This window comes from Papilio machaon, chromosome 14, assembly GCF_912999745.1.
Source record: "Papilio machaon chromosome 14, ilPapMach1.1, whole genome shotgun sequence".
In the NCBI taxonomy this organism is placed as follows: domain Eukaryota; kingdom Metazoa; phylum Arthropoda; class Insecta; order Lepidoptera; family Papilionidae; genus Papilio; species Papilio machaon.
In genome coordinates this window covers 1,030,040-1,046,769 of record NC_059999.1, presented here as the reverse complement: position 1 = coordinate 1,046,769, position 16,730 = coordinate 1,030,040, and the positions used below count along the sequence as shown (strand labels likewise).

General features: G+C 30.2%; 2 protein-coding genes across 7 annotated transcripts in view; one reads left to right on the top strand and one right to left on the bottom strand.

Moving 5' to 3' along the window:
• Nucleotides 1–4,249: 4,249 nt before the first annotated feature.
• LOC106710115 (thioredoxin, mitochondrial) lies at nt 4,250–7,072 on the bottom strand. 6 transcript variants are annotated; one of them, XM_045680918.1, is made up of 4 exons: nt 6,996–7,072; nt 5,621–5,763; nt 5,020–5,184; nt 4,250–4,410 (listed from the first exon to the last, which is right to left on the bottom strand). In XM_045680918.1, the coding sequence occupies exons 2-4, from the start codon at nt 5,756–5,758 to the stop codon at nt 4,282–4,284; spliced, it is 432 nt and encodes a 143-aa protein (XP_045536874.1). In that variant the 5' UTR covers nt 5,759–5,763; nt 6,996–7,072; the 3' UTR covers nt 4,250–4,281. The 6 variants fall into 6 exon arrangements, with proteins under 6 accessions (XP_045536874.1, XP_045536875.1, XP_045536876.1 ...); XM_045680919.1 differs by lacking the exon at nt 6,996–7,072 and adding an exon at nt 6,383–6,780; XM_045680920.1 differs by lacking the exon at nt 6,996–7,072 and adding an exon at nt 6,051–6,373.
• A 348-nt stretch (nt 7,073–7,420) lies between these two features.
• The window catches only part of LOC106710134 (kinesin light chain), a 60,215-nt gene continuing 50,905 nt past the window's right edge, over nt 7,421–16,730 (top strand). Inside the window, exon 1 of the mRNA XM_045680997.1 lies at nt 7,421–7,504. The gene's annotated coding sequence lies outside the window, so the exon portion shown is untranslated. The remainder of the gene's footprint in view (nt 7,505–16,730) is intronic.

The window sequence follows — 16,730 nt, the reverse complement described above, 5'->3', positions numbered from 1 at the left end:
TTTATTATATTAGTAAGTTTAAAAACTTTAATTTATTTAAACGGTTGCTAGTAATAATTTCAAAAATTTATTGTCTTTAAAATTTGATTTTTTCGAATTAAAGGAGTTTTCATCTAAAGGTAAAACATCTAAAACACATTGCAATTTTTATTGCAATGTGTTTTAAATATTTAGAAAAAAATTATAATTCATTAAACAGCATTTGCGAAAATTGCATTTGTACTTAAACAATTTGTTTTTCAATAAAAATCTTTAAAAATTCAAAATTTATATGAATTCCGAAAATAAATGTAACATCTAAAATCAACATAATTTTATTTTGCAATAATAATGGAATTTCATTATGCTAAATTTTTTCGTAATTCTGCTTAGAAATTTTCGTCGAGAAATATTTCATTATCGACATTAAAGTTGTTAGAAATTTGTAGGAAGACACAATCCGTCCACAAAATGTGTTTTCTCGCGCCTCTGAATGGCTTGCGAACGAATATTAAATGTTTGTAAATGCAAATTTCTAACCTAAGTCTATATACATAAAGTTGAATATCAAATGTATGGTCGAATTAAAAATAATTCCACAGATTAAAAATGGTTACGGTCGTTGTAAAATATTCTGGCGATTTAAAAATTTGTATTGTGAAACGAATCGTTTCTATTATAAATTGAAAAGAGAGCACAAAATTAATTTCGCCAGTTTATTTTCTTCGATTCAGCGTCGACGTGTAAAAAAATATTGTTGTTTCCGAGCAAGAGCGTGACGTTTGGTTTGGGCGCCATTTCGCGGCACATTTCTGTTACTTGTGAATATCAAGCTATCCTGAAATAAAATGGTACTTGGAAAATAATTTGTTTTATTGTATTTTTTTTTTTAATTTAACACAATATTCATTAGACCTTTCAGATCACAGACAAACAACAGATACACTACCACTTGCATAATTTACGAGTCAGAATAAAGTAGGTAAGATAAAAAGTTTAATGATTTTACCAATTTTTCCTTTAAAACTAGATATAAAATAAAACAATATTGAAGGTAAATATATTTATTAACACCCATTGTAAGATATTATCACGAATGTAAACATTTAAAATGTTGATATATTGAACTTGGACATTACAATAGTTATTTTGGACGAATTAATAAAAATTATGAAATAAACAACCTACCTAATATAAATACCTAATATATAAAAATGAATGTTTTAACATCCTTTATATGTGGTATTCATACTTGTTAATATTTCTGAAATTAAAATAAATAAGAATGGGCTGGATTTTAAGAATGGAAGTTTTTCTATGATTTTTTATTTTATTCTGGGATTACTGGTTGAAATAATTGCTGTTTTTGAAGATTTCTAAATATATAAACTAGCCTTGATAAAGTAGTAAGGTAGTGAGGTAGTTTTGTTTGAGATCTTTTTCATTTTTTACCTGATGAGAGTAAGGTTCTAGCGAATAATGGTAAATGTCACTCATATTATACAGTAAGTGGTCTATTTTTTTTAAATGAACTTTTTACGTTTGTTATATTGAACTCAGTGTTGCCAGTTACAAAATCATCACTCGTTATGATCTTTATATTTACATTTTATTAGGTGTCATGTGAACTTACTGAAAAAAAATTAACATCGCAAAAAGTTTTTATGTGAATATCTTCAGTGCGAAAAAATACCATTGATTGATTTAGTCCTTTTTAAAATTGTGTTACATTCTATAACTATTTTCTATAAAGTGAAATAATTCAGTAAAATGGACCCACAAATGGTCCTAAAGTTTCTATTAATAAATACACTACGTCTAGTTATTTTCATTAAATTCCAACTACTGATCTATTGATTAAATTAATCTGTAAAGAAGTACACTCGAACCTAGATAAGCGAGAACTGGGTAAGCAAGAAACTTCTATAAGCGAGAGTCCGGTTACGACGGACGACCTCCATAAGCAAGCAACGACTAGAGAGAAACCTCTCTGGTCACTTGGACTCTCGCTTATTCAGGTTCGACTGTATTGATAATTATTATTTATATTATTATATATTAACCATACTAATTAAGCTTAGGGGATGGATTACACGCGTTACAATAAAAATGTAAAACTACATCGTTATACAAAGTTCATAATTATTGTGGACAAAAGCTCTGAGGGTAGGACGAAATTCTCAACTTTGCTGCTCTGAAATCCGATATTAACCAATGTCAAAAATAAAATGTATTGTGGACGTTTTTGACAAAAAAGTACTTTTTACAAAATGTTTAAATATTTTTTTTCTTTAACAATATTGTAAGTGAAATAATAATGATTCTAAAATTAAATTTGTTAAATAAATAAAACTAATAAACAGGGTTTAATCGTACAGCAATCAAGTTGATTCTAATAGTGTTCAATTTTTTTCAATGTTAATACTATTCTAAGAACGAAAAAAACGTTCTACTAAAAATATTTTAAACTGTAATTTGAAGCTCATATCATATACATTAGTACGCGTAAAACTACAAAAATTAATACTGTTATTTTGCTATCACAATTTTAATTAATGAACATTTAACTAGAAGGTGGGATTGCAAGCGCAAAAAAACATTTTTCATTGCTATTTGGCAGGATTAAAAATACTTTTAAGTCTAAACCTAAAAAAACTTATAAAAACTTTGATATTTAATCCTTTTTTGACTTAACATGTAGACGATGTTGCAGTTAATATTTCTTTAGTAACATATTTTTTTGCAGTGATTTTTTTTCCAGTAACATTTTTTTCCACAGGTATTACTTTTTGAAAATATTTTTTATTTGTTTAGAGTATCGTCTGAAATAGGAACAATTATTAATTTTTAAACTATATTAAACTAGAAGGTATGTAAAATTTTATAAAATGTCGCTATGATTACCCACTGTTGAAAAATCTGTATAAAAACACATCCCTCTCATTATATGAAAAAACTAAAAAAGGCAAAGGAAATTAATGGTTCAAATATTATAATTTTTTTTATTACGATAAAAATATATGAATTTTGTCCAAATAAAATTAAACCAATAAAATATCGCTAAAAAAAAACAAAAGGAATGAAAAGAAAAAAGTAACAAAGCTGTATAAAACATTTATTATATAACAATAAAATTCATTTTTATATCGTCAATACACTTTAAAAAACAATTCTCACCATGTAACAACTGCACTTGTATAAAATATTGTTGTCCCTTTCATACTTTATGACAAAAGAGAGACAAAAATATATATTAGTACAAGTGCAGTCAAATTCCACAGATAAAAAACTTATTTTACTCAGTCGACACAAATAAGCACAGATTAGTAAAATTGAGTATACAGTAAGACAAAATTGCAAAATACTATTTTGTAATAGTAAATATAATTTATGGATGTAAATAAACTTACATCTTATTTAAACATTGACATTATGGAAAAAAATTTTTTTTTTGCATTTCACAAAAAAAACAAAACAATAAGGTGCAATTTTTGAAACAAACTGTTGAAGGTAAAGTCAATTTTTATTATTTTAAATTTGTTTGGCACAAAGAAAAATGTCTCAATCATACAACTTTACATAACAGAATTCAACTAAGCGTAATATAAAAAATACTACCAAAAAAAAGATAAAGCAAACTTATATCAAACAAAAATAAATACATTGTTTATTCTCAACTGAAGTTTAATTATAATTTTTCATTAATTTATATTTTGTATACTGAATAAAAAAAATAATTTAACTATATTTATTTTGGCTCATAAATGACATTTAGTACTATAGGTTTAAATTGAACTATACCAGTGATTGTCAAACTTATTTCTTTCACCGCCCCCTTTGAAAAACAATTATATTTCAGAGCGCCCCTAATTTTTATTCAGCCCCAAAACTCAAAAACCACAATTTCATTACTTTAATTAATTTCAATGCCCCCCATTTTTGGGCCCCTTATCACCCCCTCCTACTTCAGGTTTCAAACGCCCCCAAGGGGACGTTATCGCCCACTTTGGGAAATACTGAACTATACTATGAAATAATACCCCAAAATATTTTTATATTTGTTTGGTCCGTCAATTTTATCTAAATGATTGGCAAGAATAAATTAGAAAGAATACATTAGCTGCTGTTTTAATTTTATTTTTTTATATTTATTCAATACAAAATAACCATATAGTATTTTATCCTTTGATTTATTTATTTAAACTATCTTCTATTTACTAAATAACATATAATCAAAATTATATATCAAATAGTTTGGTCATTGTTTAACTGATATCTACTAAATAAATACAAAATCATAGTCTATGAGTTAGTCTTCTTACCAGACATTTTGTCTATGAGGTTCGTAATCATGTCTGCATCCACCAGACCTATGAATTTATCTACAATCAGGCCATTCTTTACAGCTATTACTGCCGGGACTGCTTTAACCTGGAATCGTAAAATAAAACATATATAATAGATAGAGTTGCCAGATCGTCAAACCTACTAGCCGGACATTTGGGTAGAAAGGTAACACCCTGTATTATTTAGAATTTTGTCTGAGTATTAATAGATACACTCACGTTTGGGCAGCGAGAAACTTAGGAAATAGTGAAGCTATAAGCAAGATTTTCCCTTATCCAGGTTTGACTATATATATATATACACTATATATACTAGCTGTCGCCCGCGATTCCATCCGCGCAGAATTAAAAAAACGTAATAAGTAACATATGTGTTCTTCCAGACTATGCTCTACCTCTATGACAAATTTCATCGAGATCCATGCAACCGTTCTGGAGATACCTTCAAACAAACATCCATCCATCCATCTAAACATTCACATTTATAATATTAGTAAGATAAATGTTTATTCTAATATGCTGACAATTATACTTAGGAAGTAACATAAACATAGTATAGCTTATGTCACCCGTGTGTAGCTTCCCAAAAGTGTATGAATTTTTCATATCTTCTCAGTAGTTTTGGAGCCTAATCAATACAAAGAAACAATCAAATCTTTCCAATTAATATACGTATACATAAAATATAACATACCTCAAATGTATGCACTAGATCAGCATTCTCCTCCACATCAACGATGGCTAGATCCAAGTTATCCAGCGGTTCAATCAACTCCTTCAGCTTTGGTGTAAGGATTTTGCATGGCTCACACCATTCCGCATGAAAGTTGACTATTACTGGCTTGTCGTTGTTCATTACCTTTGAAATGCAATTTATTTAAAGCACTAGTTTAACGAGTAATTGTTACATTCAGAGACCCTTAATGATTACTTTATATTTTTGCAGCTATCAATTTCCTTTGCGAGTTCATTAATACAAGAAAATGTTGGTGTCATGGAACTTGTTAAGCAGTGACTTTGTTTAGATTACTTTATGTAAATCTTAACAAAGGAGTCTTTCCTTCAGTAACATTAAATTCATAATTCCAGTTAGAACATATACGTTTTACAAGAATATTGCAAAGCAAAGCTAAGCTTGTATGTTGATGGTTTTTCGAACCTATTTAAATCTTTTTCTTTTAATACTGAAGAAAAATACATGTAAATATCAAAATGAGTAAAATTAAATAGCTTTTGTATTTTGTAGACTTGACATTTTCACTGAATAAATTAAATTATTTGTTTACAAAACTAACCTTATTTACAAATTCCTCATTATTCTTAACTAAAATAGTTTCATTGTGAACTATTGAGGTTGATATTGCTTTAGCTCTTCTCAAATTTGCCAAACTCCACATCGGCAAGCGCAAGCCCTTGCATATGGCATTATTCATTTTATCTGTAAAGTGTTGCTAAAATTTATATGTCACTGGAAAATGTTAAATCTTGTCAATTTAAAATTTGCCTAGGATAAAGATTACAATATGTTAATTAAAAAAACAATGAATTAAAAGCCAACTATCTGAATCTATCCAGTTGTTTAAGCTCTAGGTGGTTATATTGAAACTTATATACAAACCAGCATATTTCAAAACTTACATTCATGCAAAAAATATTACCCTTAGTCAGTAGTAATCATGAAATAAAAAAAAATTAAAAAACATATAATATTTAATAATGACTTACATGAGATATATTTTATAATAGACTGATAAGCTACTTGTACTCAGGAAGTGACTGTCATAAAGATAACTGCCATTTCTTGAGCTGCTGATAATGCAGTGCCATTGTTCATGCTCTTTGCTCATGTTAAATAAGGTGGTCACATGATCAGGATGGTTATAAAAACTATATTAACACTTGGCAGCGCTTTGAATATATTTAAGCATTACCAGTAGTTTCGATTTAAAGATGTTAGAAGCGGTATAACTATAACTAAGGGGTCAGTAATTATAAAGTACCACTAGAGAAATGGTTCTTATTCATAAATTATAAAGGTGCCAGTTGCATAAACTCACCAACAATAAAAGCTAATTTTTTAACCCAAAAGTTTTAATTTTATGAGTTTCCACTGGTGCTAAACACACGTAGATAAAGGAAAATACGCCGCCAACCACAATACTAATTAGCAATAGCGCGAAAATCGTATAACGCGGGATGTAAGTGTTGTCGTAAAAATTGACACTCGTATATTCCTCATCCCCTTTTGGCAATGAAACTAAAACAATTGTTACAATACTGGAAGTTGCAACGGCTATCTTGCCTATGTAATGACCAGTTTTCACAGAAATCCAACACAACATAAACGTAATGAACCAAATTACTGATAAGAAATATACTCCAACACCGAAGTTAGACATGATGAGGCATAGTTATTGAAAGCTCTAAATAAACATTACAACGAAGAACAAAAATTGTTAGGCATTCCATTCATGCAATAAGAAATTATTTACTTTATCACAAATCACACCACAGTTTAGTATCTCATATTTGGCGGAATTCTCACGTACTGGGTTATTCGACAAGCGATATTTTTACAGATTTCAAACTATACTTTGATCCCAAAATTTTTGCACAATTTAAATACAAAAAAAGAAAAAATATTGACACTTCAATCAAATTTTTACATACAAAATTTTACTCCGTTGCCTTTGCCTTAGCTTTTCAATTTTCAATTCTGTCGTAATCACCACAGATAACGAAGAATTAAATAGTGTATAAATAGACTAAACAGCTACTGCTATGAAAGCTTCAGTCAGATTTAATGTTCATAAAATGAAGATACGTACGTCTTTATTGACCAGGTCTTTGATAAACTTAAGAAAAAGATAGGTCTAGTCTAGAGTCTAGATTATTATCAGCGAGTTGGCTAGCAATACGAACTATAAAAAGTGGTTAAATAATCTTGCTTATTGTAAAAACATTAAGCATTAGGGACGATATTGCCTTAAGCAATTATAAAGTTATAGTTTTCAAATTCCAACAAAATTTGCCAACTCGGATCTCATATTAACAAGGCAACCAACATTGGAAGATAAAAATTTATTACCTGTGCTCAGCTGATGTCCTTATGTTGTTACAATTGATATAACAGTGATTTTTCTAGTGCTGTGTGTTCCTGTCAATTTTTATTTAGAAAGGTAAGTTTTTATATTTCTTTACAATGCAAACGATTTAAAATAAACACAAGTACATACTTAGAATAAATATGTAAATTCATGAAGTTGCACGTACCGTCTATATTACTAAAATAAGAGTTTAAAAATCTAAATTTGTAACGCCATTTTCCGCATCTGCCAGTCATCTGAAACAATTTTTTTTGTTTTATTATTCATCATTTATGTGCACCAACTATTCAAGATTCGTTGCACCACTAACATGGTTATTAAGACTCGATATAACAAGCATAATACATCGCGTATTTCATATTATCATAAGTGGCGATTGACATTTGATGACTAATCGGCAACAAGGCAACAACTGAGTATTGCACTTTGCGCATTTACAAGGTCTAATAATCTTGTACGAAATGAAAGGACAGTAGAAAATAATATAAAGTCACTGACCCATTGGTATTTTTTTGTAGTTAAGTTAGTTAATTTAAACAATGCTACTGCGTTAAACAAGTGGTCTGTACATGTTTCGTAGTAAAGTTTTAATAACTTATTGTTCTCTTAATAAAATTAATAGTTTCTAATAAGAAGCTAATAAAAATGAATGAAATATAACTTTCAGTAAAGCAACACGAAAAAGTTTAGACTTTGGTGATAATGAAATAGCTTTTATTCTTATAAAGTGGCAAATTATCATATTGTCAATATTAAAAAAAAAGAGTGTGTTATGCCTGGTTTATATCATGCCAGTACAGTGGGGACATAAAATCAGCGCTGGTATACAACTGGCATAATGTAAACTATAACTGGCATCAATAAGCCAAAACAGTCTATGCTGAGATAGCTACTGTCCTACTGTACTGGAATAATATAAAGCAGTATGCATCTTTTCAAGTACAGTGTGCTTTGACATATTGATACAATCACATATAAGGTACGAATTTAAAATTCACTATATTCTCGTTCAGTGTTGTCATGTTCTGATCTAAAAAATGTTTATCTTATCTCATAACACATTCAATGCCAACATTTCTACATATGAAGGTTGAACTTCCAGTTTTTGGGGCAAGTTAGTGGTAATTTGTCTTAAAATGATTGTTTATACCTAAATTCTATTGTTAAGTATTTTGTTTATTTTAAACTAGCTTTTACCCGCGACTCCGTCCGCGCGGAATAAAAAATAGAAAACGGGGTAAAAATTATCCTATGTCCGTTTCCTGGTTCTAAGCTACCTGCCCACCAATTTTTAGTCAGCCGTTCTTGAGTTATAAATAGTGTAACTAACACGACTTTCTTTTATATATTTAGATTGTGGGTAACAATTTAATACACATCATTTGAACTTGTATTTCTTTTATACATGTTTTAGAGTGAGATAAATACAATATCTTGCATCATTTTGATAAGATATGTCCATGACATGGAAGAGTGTCTGGAAATTGTGAATACACCTGTACAAAATATATAGTTATCTCTGTTTTCTTCAAAGAAAATGATAGGGATGTCAATATGTTATAAGACAGTTTTGTGTTGAGTTATCAAATCACACTATTGAAGTAATACTGAAAACTAGGACAGACATATATAGCAAAGAATCTTACTAATATTATAAATGGATGGATGGATATTTATTTGAAGGTATCTCCAGAACCGCTCATTGGATCTTGATGGAATTTGGCATAGATGTAGAACATAGTCTGATGGAACATGTAGGCTACTTATTACGTTTTTTTTAATACTGCATGGATGGAGTCTTTATAAAATTAAAAAAAAAGTGTTAGTAAAATTATGTGATGTGGTGAATGAAAAAACTCATTTATTTCAGATCATAATTTTTTTTTCCTTTAAAGATTAATGATCGCATTGCATTCAGAAAAATTCTTAGCAATTGAATTTTTTAAATATCTAGAATAGTGAAGTCAGAATTCTTTTGTTTTGTATATTTTCTTTTTGTTTATTATCTTTCAGTTATCTCGGATCTCAGCCAATTATTTATGTATTCAACAATAAACATTAGACAATGGACGTGTTAAGTTTCATGAGTCATTGCGAAATCAAATGCATTTATTTTTAATTGATCCTGCACTGTTAAAATGCAGTTTTAGGGTTCTAGTGCAGTGTTTCCCAAAGTGGGCGATAACGCCCCCTTGGAGGCGTTTGAAACCTAGGAGGGGGCGATAAGAGGCCCAAAAAATGGGGGGCATTGAAATTAATTAAAGTAATGAAATTGTGGTTTTTAAGTTTTAGGGCTGAATAAAAATTAGGGGGCTCTGAAATATAATTGATTTTCAAAGGGGGCGGTGAAAGAAATAAGTTTGACAATCACTGACCTAGTGTGATAGTAAATTGCATTAAATATTTAAACACTAGCTTTTACCCGCGACTCCGTCCGCGCGGAATAAGAAAAATGCACACAAGATAAAAAAGTTCCTATGTCCGTCTCCTAGTTCTAAGCTACCTCCCCCATCAATTTTCAGCTAAATCAGTTTGACTGATATTGAGTTATAAATAGTGTAACTAACAAGACTTTCTTTTATTTATATAGATAAAAAAAAATTGAGATAAAAAATCAAAAGAAAAAAGTATAATTTGGAAGTAACCGAAGTTAGGACATTCAAACTCTTTACTAATTTTATATCAATGCTTATTTAAAAATTTTGTTCAAATGTGACATGTAAATTTTAAAGTGTTTATTAAATGCACACTTTACTCTCCACGTTTTATCTAACCTTTGTAAAAATGCCATTTTTTTTCTCAAAGGGAAAAAATAAAATTCTTGATAAAAATTGTTCGATCATGTTTCGTATGATATAACAGTTTTACGTGTGTTAAAGTACGAAAATACAGTTTCAAATATCGGATATTGTATATCCATTGTGCTATATCCGTAACGGATGGCGTAGGACAGTGGATACTTGTCCCGGTCGCTGCTCTCAAGGCCACGGCCGTATCCAATGGTCCAATGACTGGTCGTACCGTGACTCATTACATCGAGATACGTTTCCGTAAAGAAATCTATAGATTGCTGGCAGTTGCCTGCGACTTCGACCGCGCGGAATTAAAAAAATATCTCGGAATAAATAAAGCTTGTTACCCGGGGATAGTGCCGCTTGTCAGTAGTAAAAGATTTTTTTTTTAAATTGGTACTTTCAAAGCCTTCAATTTATACAAACAATCATATCGATCCTCTTTATAATATAAGTATACATAAATATACACATTACGTTTAGACTAAGTTGATGTTATTTGCGTAAAATCAAAGATTTTTTTTTAATATTTAATGGTCGAGACTGTTTTAAATATTGGTTTTAAAAATAAGTTGCTATTTGTTAATTACTTTTTTAAATAATACAAACATATACGTTCAAAGAAAGCAGAATGAAGAGATAATTTGAATTAGAAAGTAGTACAATGTACTGGATCCAGTAAAATAATTACAGCTAACAATGGATAGAGGTTAAGTTATAAACTTTACTTAATTTAACAATTTTTAAACGAAATTTTAATTTAAATTTACAGTAGTTTTACTATAGTATAGTAGTAGTACAACTATTTTTATTAAAATTTAACATTATACTCAATAAATACTTTTTACAACCAGTAATTAAAAAAGTATGCAGTTTATCTCTTGTCTCTGGCATCCGGCAGGGTTGCCAACATCAAGGTTATGCGCTGTCAAGTTCATGCAAAAACTGGATTGCATCGCGACAATGATGTGCGTCGACGAAAATAACTTAAATTTGTTGCTAAACAAAAACGCTCGTAAATCGTAAATACAATGGCGGAATAAAACACTAATTAGGCTAGAACACACCTGACGGAATATTATTCAAGACGAAACGAAGTATTTCTTCGATTCTTTTTGTTTTTTTTTTATTTTCTATTTGAAGTAAAGTTTCCTATTTTCGTATCATTAAAGATAAATTTATTTTTATGGCTAGACTTGCTATTATTACTCGCACCTAAAAATAAGTGGACTACAAACGGAATGCTTATAAATTTATTTCTGTCTATCTTATCTTTTTCAACTTTTGTGTAAAAGTTCAACGACCGTCTATAGACACGTTATTTAACAGTTTAAGCGTTAAGTTAAATTTAACGTTAGTTAAAACTTAATGCTAATCTAGGATCAACTGTGGTACGTATAGTTGTTTATGGTCACTACGAGTAAAGGAGCAATAAAAATGGTAATTAATGCGCGTTTTTTGTATACGTAATTTTAGACCTTTATCAATATTTGGGAGAAAAATCTATTAGAGTATTTTAATTCTTACTTCTCTATAAAGATATTAATGTAGCAATAAAAATAATTAGTTGGTTCACAAGATTTTTAAACAACCTTTAAATAAACAAAATTGATGTCCATTTAAACTTTATTTGGGAAGAGAGAATGTGTTAAAGAAGTTACAGGAAGTTTTATTGAAAGGAGAAAAATGTTTTAATATTTTACTTTACTAAGTAAAATAATGATAATCGTATCCATTGAAGGTAAAGTACAAAAAATATATAACTCAAGTATTCCAAATATAGACTGTGATGGCATTCCAGTCGGTCTAGGGCATATAGTTATGTGAGTACATATAGCTACATATGTATTGATAAATTGCACCGCCACTCGCCTATAGAGGACGATCTATTTACGCCCCATTGGGTCCTTATGTATTTTTTTATTTGCGTCGGACCAACGTCGGTCGAGGTATGCAGATGTTACAAAGTTATAAAATGTATCTATCTTTGTTTCCATCACCGAAATACTTAACATTTCTTTTAATGATGGTTCATATTTTACAATGTTAAAAGTATGGAGTAATTTATTTAAAAGTTTTTTTTTTAATCCCCAAGAAAACTCTTAGGTCTTACAATGTGTTTAAATAGTTTGTACCTAGAGGCTTAGAAGATTAAAGTAGTTATGTATTTATAGCAGTTAGAATGGTTTCTAACTGCTATAAATATATAACTAGCTGTCGCCTGTGACTCCGTCCACGCGGAATTAAAGAACACATAATAAGTAGCCTATGTGTTCTTCCAGACTATGGATCTACATTAGAATGTAGATGTAGACATCTATGCCAAATTTCATCGAGATCCGTTGAGCCGGTGATACCTTCAAACAAATATCCATCCAAATATTCGCATATTAGTAAGATTACGGAAACATAATCGCTTGTTTAGCGGTGACTTTGAAAAACAAACAAATGACAATACGGCTTCTATCATTGAAATCATAACTGAGGAATTTGTAATCTCGGTATCAAATTAATTTAAAATTAGTCTTAGCCTGCGGATTTTGCGTCCATTACCTTGGATTTTTTTTGCATAACGGAACGCATAAAATTTGTAATTTCATAGACAAATAGTTTAGCTAATTATAACGAAATTTAATTTTGTTTTTGAAGTTTTTAATTGAAAAAGATTGAGTAATATTTTAGTAGTATTACTTGAATTAAAGTTTTTAATATTATGCGAATGTTGAGATGGATGTGTGGTGTAACAAGAGTGGATAGGATACGAAATGAGTATGGAAGTTTGAAAGCTGCCGTTAGTAGAAAAATTGAGAAGTAAAAGGTTAGCGTGATGTGGGCATGTTATGAGGAGGGAAGAATCGCATGTGGCAAAGAGAACGGTAATTATGAGTGTGGAGGTACACCGGTAGAGGTAGGCCTAGGAAGAGATGGATGGATTGTATGAAAGATGACATGATCAAGAAAGGGGTGACAATGGAGTTGACGGCAGACAGATTCATTTGGAGGACCTGGTGCACCGACTCTACGTAGGTGGAACAAGGCCAAGGAGAAGTTGAATATTCAATACACAAAATGAATGATGAGAGTTTCGTCTGTCTGCATGACGATCCGTGATATTGGCAAACATAAAAACTAGTGGTTTCGATTGTCCGTTCGTAACACAAGTGCAATATTTTCTAATTTCCATGCTATGATAGACATTAAGAACACTCATATTACGTGCTGAAGTTCTTTTAATGGACAATAGCAACTCATTACTGGTTCATAAAGTAACTGTCCAACTCGGAGCCATATAAATGTTATGAACCGTTGGTTTCTGACACCAAAATATCTGTATAAAACATATCATGTCCCTGTCTTTATCTTTGACAATACAGAGATAACAATATTTTCAACGGGGATTTTGGTTTTAGAAACCCACGGTTAAACAGCCACGTGGTGTTCTTACACTAAAGAACTGCCTCTTGGCGACATAGTAACTGATTGCGATCGTAAAACTTATAATAGTTAAAAGAAGTATGCATTACTTTGCTTACAGTAATGCAGTACGTCTTTTTTGGTCAAGGTAAATTTGATAGTTTCCCCATATCAACAAGTTTTAACCTTCCTCTCATAAACTTTAATAAGTAAATTAAATAATATAATGAAAATAGATCAACTTTATGTCAACTTTGATTTTAATTAATATTGAAGTGATATAAAAAAAATCGGTAACCTAAAAGGCCTCTCATCCGCAAAGGTTGACCAATGCAGTAGAACCTTCAGGCTTCTGCCAAGAGTTACATCATGGCATTTATCATGTCGCCATGTAGAATACTAATTCTGGTCTGATTTCCGCTACTGTTTATTTTTTTAAACGCAAGGAGATACAAAAGTGGCAGACATAAATTTTATCAACGATTTTAGAAATAGCAATTAGATTATGTACTTTTAATTTGTTATTTCGCTAGATTAAGGCTCATTTAAATTTAAATTATTACATACTGTTTTACAAATTAAAGAACTTTAATACTTTTTGGTTTTTCGTTAAGCCATAACAATTATTTTAACTCTTCGATGTTAACTGTCATATTTAACTGTAATTGTTATTATTATTTTTATAATAAATATATGAGTAATTAACTTACTTCTTCTTTTTCTATACATATGAATTATATATTTCTGTTATTACTTCATCGTGGTTGAAATTAATTACTTCAAGATGGCAGTTGATATAGAAAAATAATTGGTTAATACGGAGAAAGTCGCGTGCTAGGGTTGCCAAGATAGAAAAACTATAATTATCGATAATATCGTGAGAAGTGATTTCTAAATTATCGATACGATTACTTGTTTGAAGATGAGTGATCTTGGAACAGATTGTAATAAAGTTTTTAATCTTTTAATAACAACAAATACTGGTGTGTGAGACAATGGGTATATAAATAAAGAAAGAAAGAAAAACATTCAAAGTTTCAAAAGGCCAAACATCAAGGCACTGTCTTGCAAGAAATTTATGAAATGTGATAGAAGAAATATTTTAGTTTTGTTTTAACATATAATATTAGTATCAATAGCTGTATCGTGGTCAGTGGTTATGTCAGATGTTGACAGCATTTGGTCATTATTGTGCCATTGTGTGGTTTACGCTTTATTTCTTTTGAAATGTACTCTGAACACTTTACTACAACACTATGATAATTCCTAAAATTATTTAGAAATATATTTGTTATTGGAACGTATCTTTTTGTTATTTGTTATTGGAATCTAGCCCCCTTTCACAACGCGCGATAAAGTTCCTTATCGCGCGTTGTGAAAGACGGAAAAAATTCTTACGAAAAGTTGTCACGACACTTTTTGCTATAGTAAGTATGTTAACGACGAATGAGCGCTACTTCACCATGGCAACGACGTTACAATATATAACGAAAATTCATAGAAATAAAATGTGCTTCTTGTGAGTAAGTTTCTTGTAAGTTTTTATTCATAGAATAAACATTGGTTCCTTCACTAATTAATCGAAAGAAACTTCGTTCCATCTGGGTGTCCCTTGACACCTCTCAAGTTTTTTTAATATTATTAGTACTAGATATTTCCTGCCACTTCGTTCCCGCGGAATTAAAAAATCATAGTAGCCTTTTTACTAATTTTAGTAAGACAAACTTCGTTGTCTAAGTCTAAGTTAGTTTTACTCATCTTCATCTATACTTTTATATTGTTCTGGCAGTCTCACAATTTTATAATTGATAATGTAACAATTTTCAAAAAAACTAAAAATAATGAATAAAATTGGTATACAAAGACGAGGAGAGAATGTGGTGAAGGTAGCTAGTACAGTTGGTTCATTCTATTTAAAATATACCATCCATCCTACACAAAGTAAGTCGACTGCAAAACTATAGGTATTTCTAAATGTTTGGCAAACATTTTGCATTTGTTGGGTTATGTGCCAGACATCACGGCGTCCCTTCTATTGATCAACTCGACCTTGTATTTTGTACTTGCTTTTACTTAAATTATAACATGACTCATATACTGATTTTTAATTCTTTTGTATTAGTTTTCTATTTATTTAAGACTAGCTGTCGCCCGCGACTCCGTTCTCGTGGAATTAAAAAAAAACTTAGTAGTCTATGTGTTCTTCTAGACTATGTTCTACATCTATGCCAAATTTCAGCAAGATTCGTTGAGCCGTTCTGGAGATACCTTCAAACAAACACCCATCCATCCATCCATCTAAACATTTTCATTTATAATATTAGTAAGATTCTAAATGCTACTCAGTACGTGACAACTATACTAAGTTAGCACTTAAATAAATTAGTGGGGCAGTAAGACGATCAACATTTTAACAAGTCTCAAATTTGACACATTATTTTTCTCATGTGGACTACAATTCTAATTTCTATTAAATTAAGAAACGATTTTAAATTCTTATAATTTGCTCGTAGACACCAGATTCGATCGATACTTGTTAAAAGTTCGTAGCCATCCTGTTTTAGTTTGCACTATCTGTTAAAGCATCATGATTCATGAACCCCCTGTATACTGTATGAAGGCGTGCAACTGCACGCCTTCATACAGTATACAGGGTGTGCATGTGTGTGTGTGAGCGTAGGCATGCGGTAGGGGTGTTCAGCCGCCCCTAATGGGGTGAGTAGTGATGTGCAGTGTGCAACGATAGTTTACATTTTTAGAAATTTTTTACTTGCTCTTTATCTTACAGATGCTTTTTGTTTTCACATTTCGTAATGAAATAGTTTATAATTCGAATAATTTTATAAAAACCTAATATCATGAAGGTATAAAGTAGTCGTGTTGAGTTTTTGTTTTAAATGAAAGATAAATGTGTTAAACTTATTTTGTAGAATTATCTGAGTTTACCTTTTCATAGGTTTTTTCTGTATCTTTTTTCTTTCTGTATCATCTGTTTATACATATGTGATATTCCCCATCTTTTTTGTAATCTACTATTTTATACAATATTTACTTAATACTTCGAAAAATCTATTTATTCTGATATCAATTCG

Coding starts and splice junctions, on each gene's coding strand:
- LOC106710115 (XM_045680918.1), bottom strand. CDS start 5,758: ATGAATAATGCCATATGCAAGGGCTTGCGCTTGCCGATGTGGAGTTTG. Junction 5,185..5,620: donor ATGAGGAATTTGTAAATAAG/GTTAGTTTTGTA, acceptor TGCATTTCAAAG/GTAATGAACAACGACAAGCC. Junction 4,411..5,019: donor ATCTAGTGCATACATTTGAG/GTATGTTATATT, acceptor TTACGATTCCAG/GTTAAAGCAGTCCCGGCAGT.